At 53.4% G+C, this 24,663-nt stretch overlaps 1 protein-coding gene across 1 annotated transcript in view; it reads right to left on the bottom strand.

Annotated features, from left to right (window-relative positions):
- Window positions 1–24,663, bottom strand: part of SDK1 (sidekick cell adhesion molecule 1) — a gene marked incomplete at its 3' end in the record, with an annotated part of 662,329 nt that overhangs the window by 99,351 nt on the left and 538,315 nt on the right. The window contains exons 33-35 of the mRNA XM_011957004.1: window positions 21,571–21,772; window positions 12,032–12,135; window positions 8,770–8,840 (exon numbers count right to left, since the gene is read on the bottom strand). Of these exons, the coding sequence (XP_011812394.1) occupies window positions 8,770–8,840; window positions 12,032–12,135; window positions 21,571–21,772 (377 nt within the window). The remainder of the gene's footprint in view (window positions 1–8,769; window positions 8,841–12,031; window positions 12,136–21,570; window positions 21,773–24,663) is intronic.

The raw sequence follows: 24,663 nt of genomic DNA, 5'->3' as shown, positions 1-24,663 counted from the left end.
TTAGGTTTTCAGTTGTTTTACTCCCACTCTTTAAAAATTAGTCCCTTGTGCTAGGAGTGGGCACCGGTCAGCATTGCATGCAATTGCAAACTGGCTCCAGACAGTGTCGTGATGAAAGCACCACCAGAGATGTGGGGGCGTGGTGGAAATCCTGTGTGTGCATAACACACACACACGCACACACACACTTGCACATCCACTCACATCACCATACAAGGGGGTTCCAGGTCGTCTGTTCTTTCTTTTTTTTGAGACAGGGTCTCACTCTGTTGCCCCGGCTGGAGTGCAGGGGTGCGATCAGAGCTCACTGCAGCCTCGACCTCCTGGGCTCAAGCGATCGTCTTGCCTCAGCCTCCTGAGTAGCTGGGACTGCAGGCCTGCACCACCACACCCCGCTAATTTTTAAATTTTCTGTAGAGATGAGGTCTCACCATGTTGCCCAGGCTGGTCTCGAACTCCTGGGCTTAAGTGATCCTGCGGTTTGCTCTTTCAAACTCTAGCCCTGGTTACTGAGACTGAAATTAAAACCCTTATTTTGTAAGGCAGCCTTCTTCAAACGCAACTGTTAGCCACATTGAAATAGAAGGTTTACTTAACCTCCTTCTTAGAAGAAATACAATGGATGGAAAAGTTGGAAAAGTCAGTATGTGAGACTGAAGAGAGGCGATTCTCCGCAGGCCATCTGGCTTTCAGAGAGAGGAGACAGAGGGGTTTCTGCACTGAGCCCCAAGCAAGTGTTCTCCATGGCTGTTTGCTCTCCATGGTCATTCTGCAGACTAAGAGTATCAGCCCTAAAGCGCATCTGTCCTGTGTGACTCGGGCCACTGCAAAGAGGTGGCTCTAAGGGAGGCAGGAGAGCACTGTGCCCAGGGGCCCTCCCACAGGGAGGGAGGGCAGTGCCCAGAGCCACCAGGAAGGCCTGGTGCTCTGGCTCCTTGAAAAGCTGCACCTGTCTCCTCACACTGACTCACCAAGAGCTCAGGGCATCTTACGGGGGGATCAGACAAACACTGGGCTCCGCCTCTCGGGGAATGTATTCCAGCCTTGCCATCTCATTGCATCTACGAGATCTCCTGAGCTATCGTGCACCAGGTGCCAGGGAGTGAGTGAGGAAGGCGGCTCTGAAGCCTCAGAGAGGGCGAGCTCTGCTGGGAAGAACTGGAGGATAACTGCAGCGAATGGCGTTTGAGCTGCCCTTAGAGGAGGAGGTGGCTTTTGATGAGGGGAGAAGGGCTGGCCCTCTGTGAGGCGGGCACGGTGCCTGGTATAGTCCCGCTAGACCGGAGTGAGGGGTGTGAAGGGCAGGGGCAGGTCTGGGTGCATCTAGGAGCAGCAGCCAGGCTACGGGGACAGTTCCCAGCGCCTGAACCAGGACTACCCCAGGTCCCAGGTCAGTCCCCACTTGGGTGGGCTCCCCAGAAGGAGACTGGCCAGAAAGGAGCTTCCTCCAATCCACTGGAGCCATGGATGGGCTTGGTGGGTTCCTGGGTTACTGCTATTCCCGGTAACAATCAGTCTTGCAAAAATGCACGTACAGGAGCCCTTTGCTGAAGCAGCCCGAGACTGCCGAGACCGTGGGGGCTTCTGACTTTCCTCTCCTGGGCCCCTGACAACCACACAGCAACACGCCCCCGCTAAAGGCTTTCACCAAGCACGTGGCTGTGCACCCAGAGAGCATGCTTTTTTTGCCCAAGGCTCCTGGTCCACCCAGATGGTCCCAGGTGGTCCTGCTGGGAGTCCTGTCCTTGCTGTTCACACTGGTGGTGGGGTGGGAGTGGCTGGAGTCTGGGCAGTGAAGATGAGAGACCTCAGCTTCCATTTCTGGACTCTGGACTGACTATCAGCAGGATGAAGAGGCGAGCAGACAGATCAAAAGCTTACAGGCAGGACTCTGTAAGTACCAGCCAAGCAACCTCACCCTGAGGTCGCCTTCAAAGCCTCCCTCTCGCCCCAGATTAGACCCGTGGCAGCTCCAGGCACTGGGACCTCAGAAGGAAGACTGCAGAGGCCTCCAGCCAGCTCTGCAGACACACAGACGAGACAGGATTACAGAGAGCGCAATTTACTTGTGGGGGAGGAGGGAAGCTCGGGTGGGGTGGGGAGGGCTGGATTCAATTCACCAAAACTATCCACTAAGCAGGAAGTTAGGAGGTTGGGACAATCAAAATGTTCCCCCTGGGGACCAAGTGTGGCTTCCCAGCCTCTGAGGCTGGAAGATGGAGGGGAAGGAGCCGAAGGTTACTGATCTTAGACTTGCAGATATTTCTAGCCAAGGTGAATGAGACGATTTAGAGTTATGAGAAAAGGCCAATCTCCCTTGCCCAACAGACAAAATGTCCATCAGCCACCGGGCTGGGGCCACATATGGCCTACAGGCTAACTGATGCTGTTTGCACCAGAAATCCCTGAAGAGTCAAAATGCATCCCCTCCTGGCAGGAGTCTTCCAGGCTTGGGGAGGGGTCACAGGCGGCCATACCCCACCACCCCGAGGGTGGCTTCCTTGAAGGCAGCAGCTGGCGGAGGCCACTCTGTCAGCAGGTGCCATCTTCCCAGTGGGAGCCTCACTTATAAAGGGTCCGGTGGCTTCATGGAGATGCCCAGGCCTGCCTGCATGGGGTTCTGAACTGGGTTCAACCACATTTCCCATTCCTGGACTTTGGGATTAACCTGTCTATAATCCGTGAAAGAGGCTCTCCAACTCCAGAGGTGCTTGGAGGCATCAGTAGGGTAGCTCCATGGAACCCACGAGGTCAAGGTCAGGCTCTAGATTCAGGTCCTGGCCTTGCAGCCACCTTGCAGTATAAGCTTGGGCTGGCTGCTCAAACTCCCAGGCTCAACCCCGCGCCCACAACAGGCAGAAGTCTGGCCAGATGGTCTCCAGAGTATTATATGACTTTAAACAAAAGGTTCACTTTGCACCACAGACCCGTGTCCCCAGCCAGCCCTTCGTATGTCTCTGACTCTGCATATGCCCAGGGGCAGGCCATGTTTGGGTCTTGTTCATGTTTCAATGCCCACAGCACCTGGGCCAGGCCTCAGCCATGACGGATGCTTAGCCAGAGCCCTGGGGTGGAGTGGGACTTGCTGGAGTTCAAGATGACCTCATCTGTGTGTCACTGCACCCTGGCTTGGCCATCTGGGTGGAGAGAAGCTTGAAGGGAACTGGGAGCCCTACCTCAAAACACCTTCCCTCTGCCTGCCACACCTCAGAAATTCGCCAGCAGCCTTCCAGAGGTTCTTCATTTTTCAAAAGCCCGTTTTTGTTGTTGTTGTTGTTTGTTTTTGTTTTTTCCGAGACAGAGTCTCACTCTGTCGCCAGGCTGGAGTGCAGTGGCATGATCTTGGCTCACTGCAACCTCCTGGGCTGCTCACTGCAGCCTCCCAGGTTCACGCAATTCTCCTGCCTAAGCCTCCCAAGTAGCTGGGACTACAGACACGCAACACCATGCCCAGCTAATTTTTGTATTTTTAGTAGAGACAGGGTTTCACCATGTTGGCCAGGATGATCTCGATCTCTTGAACTTGTGATCTGCCTGCCTCAGCCTCCCAAAGTGCTGGGATTATAGGCGTGCCAAAGCAAAAGCACCTCTTTAAATGCAAATGACCTGGTAGGAGTGTGCCTGGGTTTTATCACCAGGTAGGGGAGGCAGGAGGAAGTCAATGCTCTGGGAAAGACCTGGGAGGGTGGGCATCTTGGAGGCCGCAGGGTTGAGTGGAGGGAAGGCCTGGCGGTGGGAGGAGGAGGCAGGACCTGCATGGAAAGCCTCCCTTCTTCCAGCTGCCTGCATGGGGACCCCGGGCCCCTTGCCATTGCTGGCCTCTGTGGAACTTCCCACCCAGCTCCCTCCGCTGAGGTGGGGAGCAGCAGGGCAGGACCTAACTCTCCCAGTTCTAGAGACAGGGAGCTGGGCTGAGGGAAGCTCAACCACGTGCCACTGTCTCCTGCAAGTTCAGGCAGAGCAGGTGCGCAAATCCCAGTCTGATCCGGCCACCGTGGTCCCCCGGGCATCCGAGCTTTCACTTTCCATCCTGTGCCTTCTGCTTCCTGGAAAGTAGGACAGGGATTCTCTCTGGAGTTCGTTCCTGATGGTTCTGAGAGCACAGGAGGCTCAACACGCAATCCCCACGAGACACAACACCAGCGATGTCACCCGTGAGCCTTTCCTCGGGCTGTGCCAGGGGCCACGAGCTTCTCCAGCCTTTCACCACAGGAGCCCGTCTGTCCCACAAAGTGCGTTCAGATGCCCCTCCAGCCAGAGTTAGTTTTGTTCCTTCTGCTGTCTTCCTAGCAATGCCTTTTAGAGCCTACCACGCTTAATGAAAGCTCTTCACATTCTGCGGCCTGCCTCGGTCCCCTCCACAGCTCAGCACCCCATGCAAGAGCTGGTCCTCTGTGGGTGATGGCACAAGTGAAGAGAAAAAGAAACAACCCCAAGATGTGTTCTGAAGCGGTGGGATGCCTCCCCGCCTTTGCCCAGGCAGAGGTAACCCTCCTCCGGGAAGGTGCCTGTTACACTGAGAGCCTCCCGCATGGTGTGATCCATTGCTTAGGAATTTTTTCTTTGCTAGAAAACAGACTCAAAACCCACTTATAGGCTGGGCACAGGGGCTCATACCTGTAATCCCAGCACTTTGGGAGGCCAAGGAAGGAGGATTGCTTGAGTCCAGGAGTTTAAGACCAGCCTGGGAAACACAGTGAGGCTGCATCTCTATGGAATTTTTTAAAGAAGTAGCCAGGCATGGTGGTGCACAGCTGTAGTCCTATCCACTGGGGAGGCTGAGGTGGGAGGATCTCTTGAGCCTAGGAGTTGGAGGCTACAGTGAGCTATGATCGCTCCATTACACTCCAACCTGGGTGACAGGGAAAGACCCTGTCTTTAAAAGAAAACACAAGGCCGGGCGCGGTGGCTCACGCCTGTAATCCCAGCACTTTGGGAGGCCAAGGCGGGTGGATCACCTGAGGTCAGGGGTTTGAGACCAGCCTGACCAAGATGGTGAAATCCCGTCTCTACTGAAAATACAAAAATTAGCTGGGCGTGGTGGTGCAGGCCTGTAATCCCAGCTACTCAGAAGGCTGAGGCAGGAGAATCACTTGAACTCGGGAGGCAGAGGTTGCAGTGAGCTGAGATCGCATCACTGCACTCCACCCTGGCAGACAGAGGGAGTTCTAATCCTTGGTTTTCAAACAGAACTGGACCCCATGCAAGGCAAGGATTGACTGTCCTTCTAAGAAGAATCAAGCCTGACAGTCTACTATGGGAGGCATTTAAATGGGTCTATAGCCTTGAAATTACAGCCTGTGTTTGCTTTTTTTTTTTTTTTTTTCTCGAGACAGGATTTTGCTCTTGTTGCCCAGGCTGGAGTGCCATGGCGTGATCTTAGCTCACTGCAACCTCTACCTGCTGGGTTTAAGCAATTCTCCTGCCTAAGCCTCCTGAGTAGCTGGGATTACAAGTGCCCACCACCATGCCCTGCTAATTTTTGTATTTTTAGTAGAGACAGAATTTCACCATATTGGTCAGGCCGGTCTCGAATTGACCTCAGGTGATCAACCCGCCTCAGCCTCCCAAAGTGCTGAGATTACAAGCCCATTACGTCTGACCCTGTGTTTGCATTTTTAAAGAGATTACTAAAAAAAAAACAAAAAAAAAAAACACATTTACAGGTGAAACATTTTATTTGGAATGCAAATCTATATTTAAATCGAGTTTCTTTTTCTTTGTTCTTTTTGTTCTGATGCAGTAAATTACTCATAATTTTAATTATACTTCAATTGCCTGGCAGTTGACAAGCATTTATTTCTACAGGATGTTGTACTGACCACCTCCTGTTCTTGCAATTAGTTTGTTCTGCTGGGCTTTGGAGGGGGATGGCTGAGGCACACACCAGCCCGGCTACTCCAGGCGGCACTAGGCACGTCCCTGAGCTGTCCAGCGGCACCAAGGGGGGCTCAAGCCATGCACCATCCACTGGGGCCAACAGCAGGTGATGCCTTCACAACCCTTGTTTGGCGGAGGTGATGCATCCCAGCCCTGACACTCACTGCCTTTATAGGAAAGAAGCTTACCTAGGTGAGGTATTGGCAGGCTGCTGCCACGTCGACAAAGAAAATGGGAATTTTCTGGTAGGATTCAGCATGGTACAGAGTGCCAATGTTCTTGTGGTCAACCGTGTTGGTGCAGGTTAGGAAATGAGCACTTGGGACTTTGCGTTTCCATTTTGAATGTCTCTGATCTCCCACTGGAGACCCTCACGGGAGTCAGGGCTGAAGCTCGGGTCTGGGGGTCTGGTGGGCCCCAAAGACTGCAGATGTTGCATGAGACCTGAGCTCAGCTTTGTGACCTTCTGTTCTTACAAAGGAAGAACCCGGAGCCAGAGGGGCCTCTCAGGGCCATAGTTGCCCAATGGTAAGTTGCGGGTGGGTCCTTTGCCACTTTGCCAGTGGCTCCCAGACAGATCAGGGGCTGTGGCTTCCCAGGGGCAGGGGTGGGGCCCAGGCTGTTTTCTTGGTTCCCACTCTGGCCCCCTTATGCTCTGGTAAGCTCAGCAGGGTTGAGTGCCACAGAAGTGCTCTTCCAGTTCCACCAGGAGACGCTGGGACATCGTTTCATCCCCTGGAAATGTTCCTATCCTACCCAGAGCAAGACAAAGGCAGCCGGGACGCAGCCCTGCACACCTCCACGGACACTTGAAGGAGATTACGCACTTTTCACAGAACCCAGCTTGTTAAACGCCCACTCTCCATCCCTCAGATAAGTGGCAGTAGCAAGTGATATGCAGGTGAATCACATAAACTGCCACTTTCATACCTCAAACATAGTCATATTTCATAGGATCATATAGCAAGACGTGGGAAGCGGAGCCCCTCCTAAGCTCCCCCGGCTAGCCCCACCCACAGCCCAGCCAGGCTCTGCTCACTGGGTTCCTCTCTTGCATCTCTTGCACCACGCACCTCAAGCCCATGCCCAGGAAGGCTGCGGCTGGCGCTGCTCACTCAGCACGTCTCTCTCCCGGTCCAGCAGGCATCTCTGGCACCTGCTGTCCTAGCCTGGCCCTCGTCCTCTGTGCTGCAGAGTGAATGAAGCCACTGCTCCTTGGAGTGGCCCCTCTGCAGGGCCCTGGAAGACACTCTGTCTGGGACACCTGCTGGTGGCCTCAGCTGTGTTTCCCAGCATCCCTTCCGTTTCCCGCAGCCCCTCCCTTCCACAGAACCCCTTCCTGTCTCCCCCGTACCAGTGGATGGCATGTGGCTGGGAAACCCCCTCACTCTCCAAGGCCATGTCCAGACCATTGTTCCCCTCTTGATTATCTCCTGATTTCCCGAACCATCATTCCCACCTGCTGCCTTGGGCACCCTGCCATTGTCCTTGAGGACAGTATCAGCTCCGAGGAAAAATCTCGTGCCCACCAGACCACCCTCCCGACCCCAGCCCAACCCCAGCTCCCAGCAGCCACTCCTAGGCTGACCTGGCCTCGCGCTGCACCCGCCCCACGCCAGCCCCATCCCACCATGTTCCCAGCTCCCTGGCAAGGCAGCCCCCACTCTGGCCTCAGGAACTTCCCTGCGGGCCAGAAGCTTCGACTCTGCCCTCGCGCTTGGCTCCCTGCCCATCTGTCTGTTGTGTCTGTTGCCAGCCAAGTTCCAGCCCTGGGGAAACTCAACATCTGCCTGCCCCGGACCCGGGCCACACGGCGCAGCTCCCCACCCCACTCTTCAGCTGGGATCTCCCTGGGGCCTGCAGCCCTTCCTTCGGCAGTTTTGTCCCTCTGTTACATTTGTCATCAATGTACTTGTTAGTAAGCATTGCCCACAATTGAAACTAATGGAAAGAGATGGCAGCGTGTCCTTCAATGCCTTACCGGAGCATTGCTGAGCAGGCCCACCAAGGAGTCTGTGATTATCTGGAAGAACATGCCTTTGTTTGACTCACCGCGCACGGGAGATTAAAGACCCAGACTTAGCCAGGCACAGTGGCTCACGTCTGTAATCCCAGCACTTTGGGAGACTGAGGTGGGTGGATCACCTGAAGTCAGGAGTTCAAGACCAGCCTGGTCAATAAGGTGAAACCCCGTCTCCACTAAAAATACAAAAGTTGGGTGTAGGGGCAGGCGCCTGTAATCCCAGCTACTTGGGAGGCTGAGGCAGAAGAATCGCCTGAACCTGGGAGGCAGAGGTTGCAGTGAGCCGAGATTGTGCCACTGCGCTCCAGCCTGGTGACAGAGCAAGACTCTGTCCCAAAATAATACTAATACTAATACTACTACTACTACTACTACTAATAAATAAAGACCCAGACTTTGAGAAAATATGTACAATCCGGTAGATATTTTGACTGGTTGCAGATGACTTCTCTAGAAAAGCTAACTCCAGCGGTTGCAGTTTTACTGCCCTGTAGGGCAATAACCAATTTGTGTATACATAGAAGCCTTGCTCCAACGTCCTCGGTGAAATGCCGAGACATACCCAGTTCCTCCAGCGCTCTCAGACTGACCTCCCCGTCCTGCCGGTCCCTCCCGAAAAACGGGAGTCGAGTTCACTCTCTGCGTGCGTCGCAGCCCTGCTCCCAGTGTTTTGGAAATTACACAGAGATGATAACTGACACCATTTCCCCCTCGCGTTTGTGAGTCTGAGGGGCTGTCTCCTTGGTTCTACTCTCAAACGCTTAGCTCAGGGCTCCGCTTGCAGTCCACGTCCAGCCATCGTGGCTGAACGTGCAGGGAAATGAGAACACATTTGACAAAATGCACGTGATTCCCCGCGCTCTTACCTGCCACTGTATCAGGACAGAGGACGTGGTGTGTGGCGTCGCTGAGACGGATCCCGGGGGCTCTCCTGGAACTGAAACACACAGGAGAGAAAAGCAGGGATCAGGGTGGTTGTTATGGTCTGCCGCCCTTCCCAGGGCCACCCTCAGGGAGTGTGGGAGGCTGATGAGCCCTGTCTCCTTCCTTCTCCAGGGGTCCCCTTCTCCTGCCCTTCCTTGGGGCTTCCCGGAGCTTCTTCAAAGCCTGTGCCCGGGATAGGAGGAACCCAACCCTAACAATGGCCCTGAGAAACAGATCCAGACTGGGCTCTCCCTGTGGTGGACATTCTGAGAGCCGCCCCTTCAGAGAGGCTGTCCTGCAGCTCTCTGGCTCGAGACCTTCCCTGCAGGGCTCAGATCTTCTGAGAGAGGCAGGGAACATATCTTTTTTTTTTTTTTTTTTTTTTTTTTAGATACCTAGGTGAGAGCTACTTTTCCTGAATAGGACACATGATCATGCCAGGTCACTTGGTTTGAAACACTAAAGGGCTATCAGGAAAGGGGGTCAATTTCTGGTGAGGCTGCAGCTGGCTGGGACAGCAGGGTGAAGTAAAGAGGGATCTGCCATGGTTCTGCTCTGCTCTCTGGAGGGACAAGGTTGGTTTGACCTCTGCCCATGGCCATGCCCTGCACTCTGGCCAAACTAAACTTCTTGTCATCTGCCACATCCAAGAGACCTTCTGTGCCCCTTTTCCCTGCCTCCTCTGCTCCCTCCAAATCTGTGTGGTCCTGTCTTGGCATATTGAACTGAACTCTTATGCCTCCCCAGCTGTAAGATCCTGGGGGTCCAGCAGAAGCACGACACACATTCTGTGTCCAGTCCATAGTCACTGAACGGAATGAGGATGTTCTTCCCACAGGCCCGCTTGTGCATCTAGCAGATGCCTCTCCACTCAGAACCCAAGATTGGGTCCCAGGGTCACCTGCTCTGTGATTTTCCTCTGGACCTGAGAGGCACCCCCTCGTCAGCCCTGGCCGTGCCTGCATCAGTCACACCTCCGCCGTCCCTGTTCTGCTTTAGGAATGGGTCTCCCTCCAACCCTCTGAATCTCCTGTGGTTCCAGCTTAATGGTGGGCCCTCTAGCCAGCTTCCTGACAGCCCTGGTGACACAGCAGTGCCACTACAGGGAGTTCTCAATGTCCTCGAGTTGTGAGGTTGTGCAGTGAAATAGAAATCACTGTAAAAAGACACTGTTCATCAGTAAACCGTACACATCCTCAGAGGACTCTCCCTATCATGCCAAGGGTTTCCCAACCCCTGGAGAGAGTCTGTGCCTGCCAATCTCTAGATAGTGTAAGACAATACAACACAAATGCAATGCAAATCCATTGCAAAAAGAAAACTGCACATCCCGGGAAAGACGACTGACAAGATAGGTGCATCAAAGCCCGATTTGAATATCAAAGGATAAGAAAGGCCTCCGGAGTCTGAAGAGGCCCTTGAATATTTTTTTCAACAATGGTCCTTTTGGATGCCGCCCTGGAGGGCAAAGGAGGCTGTTGCACTTTGCTCTCACACAATCTGTCAGAGAGATTATGACAATGACATCAGCTCATGTGGGTTTTTGTCCTTTATTCTAAGATTTAGTGCTTAGTTGCAAACATTACCTCAACTGTGTTAAAGGTAAGGTTAAAATGAATGCATTTATATAGTGTTTGTTTTGTAATTTGGTTGCCGCAAAGCCTTTCCCTTGTGGTTTAGTGTGACATTGGTTTCCACTTTAAGTGGGGAAGGCTTGTCCAGTTACAAGTAGCCTGGGCCTCCAGGTTTGCTACAATAAAGCTGTGCAGTATTTGCATGTAACCTGCACACATCCTCCTGAATACTGTAAATCATTTCTAGGTTACTCATCAGTCCCCCTACAATCAATGTTCTAATTTGTAACACTGTTATATAACAATGCTGCAATGTTATAATTGTAGGCACCCTTATGAGTAATCTAGAAATTGTACAATGTCATAATACTCTCCAAACAAATACATAGTTGTTACACTGTATTTCTTTAATTTGTATTTTTAACTTTTTTCCTGAACATTTCAATCCACAGTTGGTTGAATCCAAGGATGTGGGACCCTTGGATAGTGAGCTCCTGGGGCTGATCCCAGTTCCTCAGGGCCCAGCAGGGCTCATTAAGGCCCTGGACCACCCCATACACCCAGGGCGGCTCCTCTCCTCCTCACTGGCTTTCCCCACAGCTCCAATAAATCCCAGGATTTGTGCTCAGAAAACAGTTGGGCGAGAGGCAGGAGCCACAGAGGCCAGACAGTGCTTTTCTAGGGGCAGGTGCACTTTTCCTGGAAGCACAGCTGGCGCCTGTCGGAGGCCCCTGCGGGTTCTGCTCTGCTGGGAGTGCAGGGTTTGCAGCAAAACAGCCTCTATGAGTTGCTGAGAAGCCAGGAATGGTTTGCTCAACTCCTCTGCTGGTCCCTGAGGCCAAGGGAGGCCTGTGTGGGAGAAGCCACACTTCCAGGTCATCAAGAGAGCAGAACGGAAGATGTGAGGTCACAGGGTGAGCCAGTTGGAAATTGGTTTATTGGAAAATTCTTCCACTGGAGCGTTAAATGGAAAAGACAGTGCTTTGGGGGTGGGCTGCGGGAATGATGATGAAACGCTGCTGGGTGAACTAAGTGCTGGGTTTCTGGCCTGAGAGCTGAGCTATTCCCCACCATCCATTCCTTTCCGTCCCACCCGTCCTGTGATCACCGCTGGACGCGGCTGATAGAGCTGCCTCCTGGGCTCGCCACAGGCCTGGGCCACACAGAAAGACAATCCATCTTCAGGCCCAGCGCCGCCGAGATAGGATGGAGCAGGTGAAACTACCACCTGGAGCTCTAAGGAGACCTCACTTCCCATCACTTACCTGCGCTGTTGTCAGAGAGTGGCTCGTGAATGAGAAAAATCGGGAAAATCTCTTAAAACCCAGCTACCCACTGACATTTATTTTTAATGACCCTATCAATTATTCAATTTCTGGGATGCTAATGGATAGCAGGGGCTTTGGAAGCCAATCAAAGAGCCTTCCATTCCATTTGGAAGCCCTTGAAACCTTGATTTATGACCACAGGCTGTGCGGAAACCCTCCGAGCTGTCTGTCACTAATGGAATTCTACTGCTTGCCACCGCTCCCTGGTAACCCCTTCCTGGCTCAAGACGAAAGTGGGGCCTAAGTGTCTCGGGCTCCAGGGGCAGTGGCCAGGAACGCAGTCTGGGCCCCGGGTTGCTCACCATCCTGCAGCGTGGTCACCGCCTCTGTCTCCGAACTGAAGTCGCTGTCCCCAATGTCATTGGTAGCTTTCAGGCGCAGCTTGTAGGAGGTGAAGGGCCTCAGTCTGCAATGTGGAAGAGACCGTGACTGCCGGGGCTCTGCCTCCCTGTCCTGCCCTCAGGCGCTCCTGGTGAAGCCCTGGGAAGAGGGGCAAATCCCTCCCCTGCCCTGAGAGCTCTGGCCTCCTGTGTGGGCCCGAGACAGGTCAGCGAGGAGGCTGTTCTTGGGTTGGACTCGATCACTTCCTAGGTGCAGTGAGCAGGGGCTTTAAGCGGACCCTGGACCTGTCCTGGGAGAAGCCTTTGAACACCTGGATGGTCGAAATCCTCAGGGAGAAAGGAGCTGCACAGAGGGCAGTGAGTGCAGGCGTTCTGGCCAGGGGGAAGATTCTGCTCAGGGCTCCTTGGGGAGGCACTGCCAACCCCTCACTGGAGTCACCTCTGCCACTCCAGTGGGTACCTCACTGCTCTCCAAAGGATCCAGAGAATTCCTCAGGAAGCGCTAACTCCCCGGGCCCTTGTGCTGATCAGGAACGTAAAATGAGTTCCCGCCTGATTCCCACGCTCCATCCTCCTGGAGCTCTTTACTGGCCAGGCCCAGCCTTGCAGGGCTCTCTAGGGTCCACTTCCTGCCCGGCTGCAGGCAGAGACCCACCGGCCCCGCATCCCTACCATTCGCTGGGGCTGACATGGTGCCAGGCACTTGGCAAGTGCAACCCCTTTCAACCCACACGAGCTCTGGGAGAGGAGGCATCATTATTCCCATTTCGAGGATGATAAAACGGAGGCCCATTGCTGCAGGACTAGTAAATGGCAACAGTCACATGTCACTTTACAAAAGACCACATCCCGTCAAGCATCCAAGCGAAAAATGCCCTCAGCCCTTCGATGGAGATGTTAACGGGACTAATGCTTCCCTGAGGTGCCTTCTGGTGTTAGCACTTCAGGCCTACTTCCATCTGCTCACCCACTTCCTTCCTCCCTTTCTTCCTCTCTCCCTCCCCTCCTTCCTGCCTTCTCTCCCTTCTTCCTCCCTTCCTGCTTTCCTTCCTTCCTTCCTTCCTTCTTCCCTTCCCTCCTTCCTCCTTCCTTCTGTCCCTTTCACCTCCCTTCTCTCCTTCCTTTTCTCTTCCCTTCCATTCCCTCCTTCCTTTCCTTTCTTACTCCTTCCTTCCTTCCCTTTCTTCTTCCCTTCCCTCCTTCCTTTCTTCATTCCTCCCTCCCTCCCCTCATTCCTTCTCTCTTCTTCCTCCCTTCCCACTTTCTTTCCTTCCTTCTTCCCTTCCCTCCTTCCTTTCTTCATTCCTCCCTCCCTCCCCTCATTCCTTCTCTCTTCTTCCTCCCTTCCCACTTTCTTTCCTTCCTTCTTCCCTTCCCTCCTTCCTTCTCTCCCTTCCACCTCCCTTCCCTCCTTCCTTTTCCCTCCCTTTTCTTCATTTCCTTTTTCCTTCCTTCCTTCCTTCTTTCCTTCCTTCCTTCCATCCATCCAGCTATTCCACATGCAATGGGTCTCCTGTGCCAAGCCCCATGCCATGTCTGAGACTAAGACTTCAGCCAAACTCTTTTGTGCAGATGATGCTGGGATCTTGGTGAAGCCCTAGCTGGTCAGGGACCTTCCCTGCAGCCCATGCATGCTCAGTCACTGGCTGGTTCCTCTCAGATGCCCTTTATTTGACTTCTGAATGAGCAAGTGAGGAAGCTGCTCTGTTCTCCTCCCTGGCGGGCAGTGGCTCTTCATAGATGAGGGCTCCACCCTCCTCAGTTTCCAGACCAGAAAACTCGGGGTGCCTCAGGACTCAACCTCTGTTACTCATGTCTAAAAGTCTCCTCAACTATCACTCTAAGTCGAAGCCCTCATCACCTGAAACCCAGTCTTCTGTCCTCACTCCCAATGGAATCTGTAAACCAGTGGCTTTCAAATGGAACCCTGTGGACCCCCAGGACTCTGAAGCCTCTGACGTCCAGAGCCCCCCATGGCCCGTATCAGCCAACAGCAGCTCCATGCCCGTTGGGTTTATGCATTCGGGTTGGGTCATATTTGGTTTAAGGGAAGGATTCTGCTTTTTAGAAAACTGATAACCATTTTTGGAAATCATGATCAGATGCCATTCCTGCTTTCAGGTCCCCGTCCTGCCTAAGACCAGGTGACAGTGTTTCTCTACCAGTTCACACCTCAAGGCATGTTTCCACTGCAACCCTCCAGAACCTGGTCTGGTCTTGCTACTTCCCAGTCCCTGACCGCAGGCACATCTCAGCCCCTCTGCACTCAGCGTCCACAACTGGAAAAACAGCCACAGGAGGCAGCTGGCCTTGGCCCCAGCTTTAATGGAGATGCTTCTGAAGTCCGACCATAAAATGACCCTTGCTCCAGGTTTCTGGGAGATAGCCTTTGCTAAGTTAAAACAAACCATCTCCCCTCTGTTCCTAGCATCCTAGGAGTTATTTTGTCTCATCTGGGTGATAATCATGTGTTTTCTCCTGTGACCTCCCTGCCTCATCCACCTGCGCCGCCCACCATAGCCCCACTGGCTCCTTCTCCTCCTGTACCAGGAGGCAGCAGAGTGGGCATTAGGAACGTGGACCCCAAATTAAAACTGCCTGGCTTCTACCTCCCAGTGAACCTTGGACAGCATACTTTGCCTCAGTTTCCTCATCTGGGCTGATAATAGCACAGGCACCATGAAACTGATATGAGGCTTAAACTCAGGCGAGGCACTCAGCAGAGAGTCAGGCATGTGGTGCAAGCTTGCTACGGATCAGCTGTTCCTATGGACCTGTAAGCATTCGCTCAGATGGCCCTGCCCTGTGTCTCCTGTGCCCTGTTCCTTCACCTCATCTTCTGCATCATGATGGGTGACATTTCCTTGATGACTTTACAAGACTCAACATCCACGAGGACAGGGACCGAGTCGGCCTCCTTTCCTGCTGTACCCCAAGAGCCAAGAACACCCAGGAGGCGCTCAGCAGATCTGTGAGAGGAAGGATTGAATAAGGACGCTATTCCCCATTGCTGAAGTTTCTCGGGGTGGGGAGGGGGGTTGCCTATGAGGACATAAAAATACCAGAGTCACATTTAGCACACAGTAGATGTTGCAGAAGTGATTTGTTTACTTATTTATTTACTTACGATTATGCTTACTTATTGGTGTATTTGCTTTCTCACTGGCCTCTGGCATTGAATTGTAATTATACTCAGCACTGCACTGTTTAGTACTTCATGCTTTGCTATGATTTGGGGGTTTGGAGCCACACTGCAAGCTCCCTGAAACCCCTCTTTCTCCACTGTCCTGCCTGGATCTGGCACTGAGTCGGGCGCACGTGGTGTGCCGTAAATACGTGTCAGGTGGCTGGACAAATCAGCCTGGCTCCCGGACAAATGGGGTCGGGTGCGCAGGAGGACAGACAACAGAGTTCCTAGCGTGAGGCCTGTGTTTTGCCGGACTCACTTCATTCAACAAGGATTGATTAAGTGTCTCTGCAAGCTGCAGGGAACACAGAATGCGGATCTGCGGGAGGTAACCCTCTCGGTGGAAGCCACACCAGTGCCCTGAAACCAGGCAGAACGCAGCTCCAGCAGCCTACAGGAGGAGCAGACCCACTGCCCAAATCAGACAGGCAGCGGGCAGAGCTATCATCCCCTCTCCTGGCCCTGCGGTCCTAGACGGTAGCGCCCTCTGTGCACTCACCCCAACCTGCCTCTTCACTTCCCTGCAGCGCTGCTCTTGTGGATGGCTGGTCTACATCCTAGGCCAAATGTCTGATCCTTGAGCCCCCCGCCCCCATTGCTCCTGCCACGCTCCCTCCTGTGGCAGAGCAGGACTTTGGTGACTCCTTGTTAAAGGAACAAATGCCCACAGGATGCCAGAACACCCTCCTGCAACCCTTCTAACTCCCCCCAGTTCTGCACTTTGTTCATGCTTCCAAGCCAGCCCAAAACTCTGCTTTGGAGTGGGCTTGGCAGGATTCCAATGCTAGCTCTGCCACTACTCACTGGAGCAAGTCAGTGTCTCAGAGCCTCGCTGTATTCGGCTATGGACATGGAGATAGCAGCACCCGGGCTTCCAGGGCTGTTGTGAAAATGACATCGCATCACCCATCCTCATGGAGTCGGGTGGATTGTGGCGCACAGCAGGCAATGAATAAATGTGATGTGCTTTTTCCTGTCTTCCCGAAAGCTTTCTCTGGCTCCCCCGCCCCGGAGCCCTCACTCGTCCCCAGGAAGCCATCGCTGCCTGGTGCCCCCCCGGGCCTTTGCTCATTCTCCATGCCTCACTTCGTGTGCAAACTCAGAAGCTGGATAGACTTAGGGATATTTTTGAGAAAACATGTGCCATCTAATCTCTTTCTTCTAATCATCCCAAACTCAGGAAAGCTTTCTCTGGCTCCCCCGCCCCGGAGCCCTCACTCGTCCCCAGGAAGCCATCGACGCTGCCTGGTGCCCCCCCGGGCCTTTGCTCATTCTCCATGCCTCACTTCCCAAATCTCCGTGTGCAAACTCAGAAGCTGGATAGACTTAGGGATATTTTTGAGAAAACATGTGCCATCTAATCTCTTTCTTCTAATCATCCCAAACTCAGGAAATAAATAATATGGGTAATACAGGACCCTCACTATCTGAACTTACTATCAGAACTCTTGCTACCCCAAATCAATAACCAATCTATTCAGAAAGCCAGTTAGTACTCGTACTGCCTTGGATGGCTAATGACATACACAAACTTGACCTCCACAGCCAAAGTGCTCTGGAATGGGCGTTGGGGAAGGACACAGCTTAAGTTCCATGTTCCTGCCTCAGAGCTAAATGCTGACTCTTAAACAGGAGGAGCTCCATTCATTCATTTTGGTTCTAATATAAAATGGATGAGTGCTGAGCATCTTTCTAAGGTGATTCACTGCTATCTTTATTTCCTTATCTGAAAGGCACTAAAATTGTTTCTTAAGAATTCACTATTGGCCGGGCATGGTAGCCCATGCCTGTAATCCCAGTACTTTGGGAGGCTGAGGTGAGAGAATTACTTGAGGTCAGGAGTTTGAGACCAGCTTAGGCAACACAGTGAGACCCTATTTCTAAAAAAAAAAATTTAAACATTAGCCAGGCATGATAGCATATGCCCGTAGTCTTAGCTACCCAGGAGGCTGAGACAGGAGGGTATGTTGAGCCCGGGAGTTGGAGGCTGCAGTGAGCGATGATGGAGCTACTGCACTCCAGCTCGGGTGACAGACAAAAACAAATAACCAACCAACCAACCAAACACAAACACTTAGACCTCACTATTGTATCACAAAGAATATCAACCTCATGTATCACATCCTTGGCCAAGTTCATCTGATTCTTTTTTTTTTCCTCTTTTGAGACGAAGTCTCACTCTCTCGCCCCGGCTGGAGTGCAGTAGTGCGATCTCGGCTCACTGCAATCTCCGCTGCCCAGGTTCAAGCAATTCTCCTGTCTCAGCCCCCTGAGTAGCTGGGGTTACAGGAGCCCACCACCATGCCTGGCTAATTTTTGTATTTTTAGTAGAGAGACGGGGTTTCACTATGTTAGCCAGGCTGGGCTCAAACTCCTGACCTCGTGATCCTCCTGCCTCAGCCTCCCAAAGTGCAGGGATTACAGGCATGAGCCACCACACTCAGTTCATCTGATCCTTAAATAATGGTATTTTTAAAAATTGCATTATATGGAAAAAGAAAAAAGAAAAAAGAAAAAGGAAGGAAGGAAGGAAGGAAGTCACCCGAATGGAGCTAGGGCCGTTGTGCTGACATTCATTGAATCCCTGCTGTTTTCCATGCTCGTTCCCTCCGGGCCCTTCTGTCTTCTGTTTGGACCCCCTGCACCTATCCCATGGGAGATCTCAGAGAAGGAGCTGAGCCCATCACTACCGGACACACAGCTACCCCCTGAGCCCACACATCAGGACCTCCAGAACCTCCAAGTCACACTGGGCTCAGAGCCCTTCTCTTCTTCCTTTCTACTGCATTTCTGTGGGTGGCTACCCCGTCTCACTTCAACCATCAACCAGACACTGGCAACGCCTGAACACGTCTCACACCCAACCCCTCTCCCTGGGGGTCTAGACCCATATTCCCTGCACGTAGTCACGGTCACCAAATTTAGACTGTTAAACTCTATGTTTTTTGGATACTTGCAGATTTCACACAACTGGCGAAAGTAAAATGTAGCTGTCAGGATTATTAAACAGGAAGGGAGATTACACTGTGGCGGTGTACAAAATATCGCCTTCCTGGGATTCTCCTGTGACATGTTCTCTATTGATAGGCAGAGGAAGCATTTGTCCTAGTTATGGTCCATTAGGAAATTGACAGCGGTCTCTCCTATACCAAATTAAACTGTCTGTCCTGAAACATGGACCTCTCCTTTCCAGCATGAAGTCCCAGGCACACAATTACTCTGTTTGGTTTCAGAAGCCTTCAGGAATAGTGGTTGGATTTTTTTTTTCCTTCTTTTAGATGGTTACACAAAGGATGAGATTATTTCTATCTGTGAACACACTGCCAATTAAGCTAAGCATCCTGTGTATTTTGTTAAGTCAGGCTGGGCGTACCCGGCCACACTCCCCTGACCCTCGGGGCTGTGCCAGGAGAATTCCAGGGCTCCGGGAGGATGGTATCTGCCACTAGGAGTGCCTTCCTCTGGAGGGAAGAGAACTGTGCCTCTCGAGTTCTGTTGCTGTCGCTCAAAGGGCAAGTGAGATGCCGGCAAGAACCGGGCGGACACTCTGACTATTCCGATCGCCTTATTTCTTGGCTGCCAGTTCGCTGACGGTCAGTAATGAGGCAAACCTTGGACTCACAGAGCTGGAGGGAACAGCAGGATCCCCGCTCCAGCTCTGCCTTTCACAGATGAGAAGTCAGAGTCCTAGCAGGCAGCCAAGGGTTGGACTTTTCCAAGGCCACGTGGCTACTAAGGAGAGTCTGACCGCGGAAAGCTTGGTGTTCAGATGCACACGTGTTGGGTTTTCAGATGTTGCTGACGCTTGTAAATTAACTGCAGGACATGGATTGTGTCTATGGAGCCTTGACCTCTGGCTACCGGAATGTGACAACTACAAAAACCTCAGGAAATATCCTTTCCATTTAGAGACGTCGAGGCACCCGCATATGTGTTACTTAAGATATCTCTGCCTCAATGTCTGCGTGTGTAAAATGGGGATAGTGAGAAGTCTGGTCTGCATGTTCACACAGCTGTTATGAACATTGTATGAAATGACAGATAGAAGTGGTGTTGAAAGTGACAGGTGCTGGACAGGATGAGGGGATTCCGGCAATGATGATGGCGATGAGGATGGCGGTGGTGGTGGTGGTGGTGGTGGTGAAGTCCTGTCAAAGCTTTAACTGTCTGGAAGCTGTTTGACTAGAACACCAGGGAAAACACCTTAGAGGGGACATCAAGCTGGAGCTGCTGCAGCCTCGTTTTCCTAACATGAGGGGCATAACCACAGTTGTGAGGATGGAACAACTTTTCTAAATTCCAACCTGCCAGCATACGGACCTCACCAGATGTTGTGCCCTGCACAGGGGAGGCCAGGCAGTGGCTCTGGCCCTGTTGCGAACAAGCCCTGTGTGCACGGACCATTCCACCTCGATTTTCAGAAGAGCACAGGGCTGCTTGGACCATGAGATTGGAGAGGGTGACTGTGCCAGGGTGGGTCCTTTGGGGCCGCAGAGAGCTGGAGCTGTGCACTGTGGCGCTGGCTTCCTTGCTGGTCTGTGGTCTCCAATGCGGGCCTGGGAGCCGCAGCATGGGTTCCATGGGTTCCCGCAGCATGGCTGACCCTTCTTGGGCAGCTCAGGGACTCTGGTCAGGATTTGCATTTGACACCCAGCTGTGCCTCCTGGGGAAACCGTGTGGGGCTGGCAAAGGTGACACTGGCATCCATGACCATGACCGCCCAGAGGGCCTTATCATCATCTCCAAACCTTGCAACTCAAAGGCCAGGGAGCTTAAGACGCCCGAGAACCTGTCACCTGCCCCAGATCACTCAACGGCAAGTGACAGAAGCCAGGCTGAGCCTGCACAGTTCCAGCTTCACAGCTCTGTACCGAGATGCCCAGTGGGCCACCCCTCCCTGGGCAAGTGCTTCACCTCTGTCATGGGCCTGGTCCTCAAGCCAGGGAAGGGGGTTTTGGATGTTTCTCTTCTCTTTGAAACCCCCGTTGTCATATCTAGGACCAGCGACACCCACACTCCAATCAGCCCTCACTCCAAAGTCTGAACTTTGCCCCCAGGGCAGAGTAGGGCAAGGGTGGTATTCTGAGGAGGTGCCCGGGGCTTCACCTGAGACCTGCCTCCCTCCCTACATTCAGGTTCAGCCAGGCAGGGCTGAGATGGGCAGCCTCCAAGATGAAGGTGGCTGGGCGCCATGGAGGCTGGGCGGGGGCTATGGGCAAGTGACCAACTTTTCTGGCCGTGGTCTTCCTCTGTAAAGCGGGATCATGGTCTCCCCTCACTGGGTGACTGTAGGGACGCAGAGCTGACCTATGTGACCATCTGAGAGACAGAGGAAGCTCGGCCAGCCTGGAGACGACCGTCTCGTCCCCTCCACCCTCTTAGGCATTGGTGCAGGCTCCAGAGCCCTTGGACACAGAGAGACTCACTCGAAGAGCCCCACTCCACAGCCTGGAGTGTGAGCTCAGCAACAAGGGACCAAACCCTGGGCCGATGAGAAGCACAAGGCAGGTGTCCCAGGTGGCCCTGCCCAGGCAGGGTCTGCAAACCCGACAGGCCGTAGGAGGGCCTAGGCAGGACACACGGTGAGGGTGCGGGACTCCTGGGGCAGCTTCCAAGCCCTAGGACGCCCATCTGTGTGACTGTGGCAGTTTCCTTGTCTGTAAAGAGTGGGTGAGTCTGTAACCGCAGTCGTGAGGACCCTGGAGGACCCACAGGACACCGCTGCTACTGTCAATGCAACCCTCTCCCATGCTGAGCCCAGAGGTCCAGTAAATAACTGAGTGGATGGATTCTTGTCTTGTCCCAGGCATGCCCTCCCATCACCCCATCAGCCATCACTAAGGAAGCACAGCACTCGTGGTGCCATCCATCTCCCTGCTGCTTCGAGAACGCAAGGGGACACAATGTCCCTCCAGCCCTGGACACCTGAGGCCGGCCCAGCCCTCCTCCACATGGTCCCCTCCCCATTGCCAGTCTTGAGAGGGGCTAGGACACTAGCCCACATGTCCAGCCCACCCCCCATCACCCTTGCCTCACCAATCCCTGGGTCCTGGGGTGTTCAAACCAGCCTAGGAAGTTTGAACTTCCTGAAGATCAGACTCCAGGAAGGGGCTGGGGGTGGGCCCTTGGAGATGGCTCCAGGATCCAGGAGTTCTGCGATTCCCAGCATGGGGAGTGTCAAAAAGAAAGGGGGCCTGTGCTCTCAGGGGTGCGCCTGCTTGGCCCACACAGACACCCCACTAGCTGGACAGGAGCTGGCTGGAGGCGGCCGGGGCACCGTTCCTGGGGGGGGGTCCTCCTGCTCTCTCAGTACCTGTCAACGATGCAGGCTGTGGCCTCATGGCTGATGGATGAGGAGTAGGTCTGCCACTCGCCCCGGGGCAGCTCTCGCACCTGCACGGTGAAGTACCGGATAGGGGAGGCCCCATCGCTGCCTGGGACCCACTGGAGCCGGAGGCTGCGCGCAGTCACTTCTGCCTGGGGTACCAGGAGCTCTCTGGGGGGTGCCGGCCGCTCTGCAACCAAATGAGGACAGACCAGGGACATGTGAGAGGCTGCCCTTCCCAAGGAGGATCCCTAGGAGATCGCTCTGTTGCCAGGTTGGAGTGCAGTGGCGTGATCTCAGCTCACTGCAATCTCTGCCTCCCGGGTTCAAGGGATTCTCCTGCCTCAGCCTCCTGAGTAGCTGGGACTACTAGCATGTGCCACGACACCCAGCTAATTTTTGTATTTTTAGTAGAGACAGGGTTTTACCATGTTGGCCAGGATGGTCTTAACCTCTTGACCTCATGATCCGCCCACCTTGGCCTCCCAAAGTGCTGGGATTATAGGCGTGAACCACCACACGCAGCCAAGCAGCTGTCTTAAGGCTGACTTTGGATGCATTACTCGCAGAGACCAACAGACAGGAACAAAGCCACGTAGGGGTCCCTAGGCTGCCAGACCACCAGGCACTGTGTCTGTGATGACTCCTGGGGTCACAGGGTCTTGGGGGCTGCTCCAAGCCCTGTGGTACCTTTGGTCTCTCTTTTTCTGATGTTGGGCTCAGTCCACCTTTAAAGCTGAATTTCCTCCTTCTTGCAGTCACCCAGGGCCTAAAGCATCTATGGCGTCTACTCAGTGTTGCTGTAGGTGAGGACACCTGCCTCTTGGAGATGGTTGTCACTGCCTCTAGTGTCTGCAGTAGCTTGGATGGGGGACGTGGGGTGCCCGGGGCCAGGCCCAGCCTGGAGTGCCCATCGTCTGCCGCTGCTGTGCCTCCGCACCCCATCGATTTCAGCAGAGAAGCCCCGCAGCGGGAGGAATAATTGTTTAATTGTTTATCATGAAGATTATTGATTCTGATTAGAATGCGTGGCGTGTGTAAAGTGGCGATTGATTGTTGGCCCGCAGTGGAGGGTGTGGGAGGAGGGCTCCGGTCTCACTTCATCAGCACTTGCCTCTGTAAGCACACAACGTGGCCCAGAGTATCCCATTTCAAAGGCTCTCTTGGACTTAGTGGTAACTAGCAAGCCTCTTGGATTCCCTCTCCCTGAGCCACGAGGATGGAGGAGGGGGGCCCCCAATGGAAAATCTCCGAAATCTCTGGGCCTGATTATCAGGTGGCATAGTGTGGGGTGGGACAGTGGGGCAGGACTGCGGGGCGGGACTGTGAGGCGGGACACGGGGAAATAAGGGGACCTGCTGTGAGACCATCTGTGATGCACCTGCACACGTGCCTGGCTCGTGGGAGGGGCACAGTCAATGCTTAAGATAAATGAACCATAAAACCACACGAATACATTAGAGAATGAAGTCAAAATGTTTGCTTGCGAGAGCCATTACCATCTTCCTGAGAAGCCTTGAGTGCTGATACCTGAGGTGGCAGCAGGGTGATGGGGGAGCCCGTTTCACAGGGCACCTCTTCCATGTGCTTTAATTGCAGAAGCACCTTGGGTGTCTGTGGTGACTAAGGCCTTTTGTCTCTCCAGCTAATAACATTAATAATAATGATAGTGGTAGTGGTCATGGAAGGGATGTGCTTTCATTGAATGCTACGGGAGGACAAAAGGCAGGGGCTCACACCTGCAACCCCAGAGCTTTGGGAGGCTAACGTGGGAGGATCGCTTGAGCCCAGGAGCTGGAGACCAGCCTGGGCAACATAGTAAGATCCCCATCTCTACAAAAATTAAAATAATTAACTGGATACGGTGGCTTATGCCTGTAACCCCAGCACTTTGGGTGGCCAAGATGGGTATCATGGCAAGACTCTGTCTCTTCAGAACATCATTAGCTGGGTGGTGTGGGCCTGCAGTCCCAGCTACTGGGGAGGCAGAGGTGGGAGCATGGCTTGAGCCCAGGCATTCCAGGCTGCGGTGACCTATGATCACATCACTGCACTCCAGCCTGGGCAACAGGGCAAGACCTTGTTTCAAAAATTAAAAAACAAAACAAAAATAGGAGCGCGGCCAGAGCCGTGTGCTCCAAGTGACCCTGCAGCAGTGCCTGGAAGCTCCCTCCCGTCCTCATTCCCACAAGGTCCCTGGGTCTGGCCGCAATGTCAGGACCTGGAGTGGGAGCCGGGGATGCTGAGGTGAGGGTCCTGTGGCACCAACCCTGGGTGCTGCAAGGCCCGAGGACGTGCATGGAGCCCACTGAGAAGGGCGCCCGCTATAGACTCATGGGAATAGTTGGCCTCATGGTGTCAGGGGGGATCCAATTCTCAGCTCCGCAGTTGTGTCTGGGCAAATTAATAAAACTCTCTCAATTTCCTCCAGTTCACCTTTGGTAAAAATCGGAATTAATGACATACTGCTCCATGGGCTGCAGGGAGGATAGGCCAAGTGCAGTGCACAGAGCACCTGCCCCTGTGCGAGAAGCAGGGCCCTGCTCACCCCGGCGGTTCTCATCGGGAAGTCAGCTATTTGGAAAACTCACTTACTGAACACCTGCTAAGCAGAGGACATGGGTTTAACATCAGAGACTGGGGGCTGCCTTCGGGGAGCTCACCCTCAAGTGTGGTGACTCTGCAGCCTTGCCCCAGGTACTCAGACTCTGTGAGCAACATTGCTCTCCTTAAACCCGAGACTGTCTCACGTGTCTGAGACAGCAGGTGTGAGGTTGAAGGTGTGAATGCAATGCTCACGCGTCTGAGAGAGCAGGTGTGAGGCAGAAGGTATGAATGAATGCTCACATGTCTGAGACAGCAGGTGTGAGGCTGAAGGTGTGAATGAATGCTCATGTGTCTGAGAGAGCAGGTGTGAGGCTGAAGGTGTGAATGCAATGCTCATGTGTCTGAGAGAGCAGGTGTGAGACTGAAGGTGTGAATGAATGTTCACGTGTCTGAGACAGCAGGTGTGAGACTGAAGGTGTGAATGAATGTTCACGTGTCTGAGACAGCAGGTGTGAATGCAATGCTCACGTGTCT

The sequence above is a fragment of the Colobus angolensis genome, unplaced genomic scaffold (genome assembly GCF_000951035.1).
Source record: "Colobus angolensis palliatus isolate OR3802 unplaced genomic scaffold, Cang.pa_1.0 Scaffold43, whole genome shotgun sequence".
Taxonomy (NCBI): domain Eukaryota; kingdom Metazoa; phylum Chordata; class Mammalia; order Primates; family Cercopithecidae; genus Colobus; species Colobus angolensis.
This window is presented reverse-complemented; position numbering and strand designations above follow the sequence as displayed.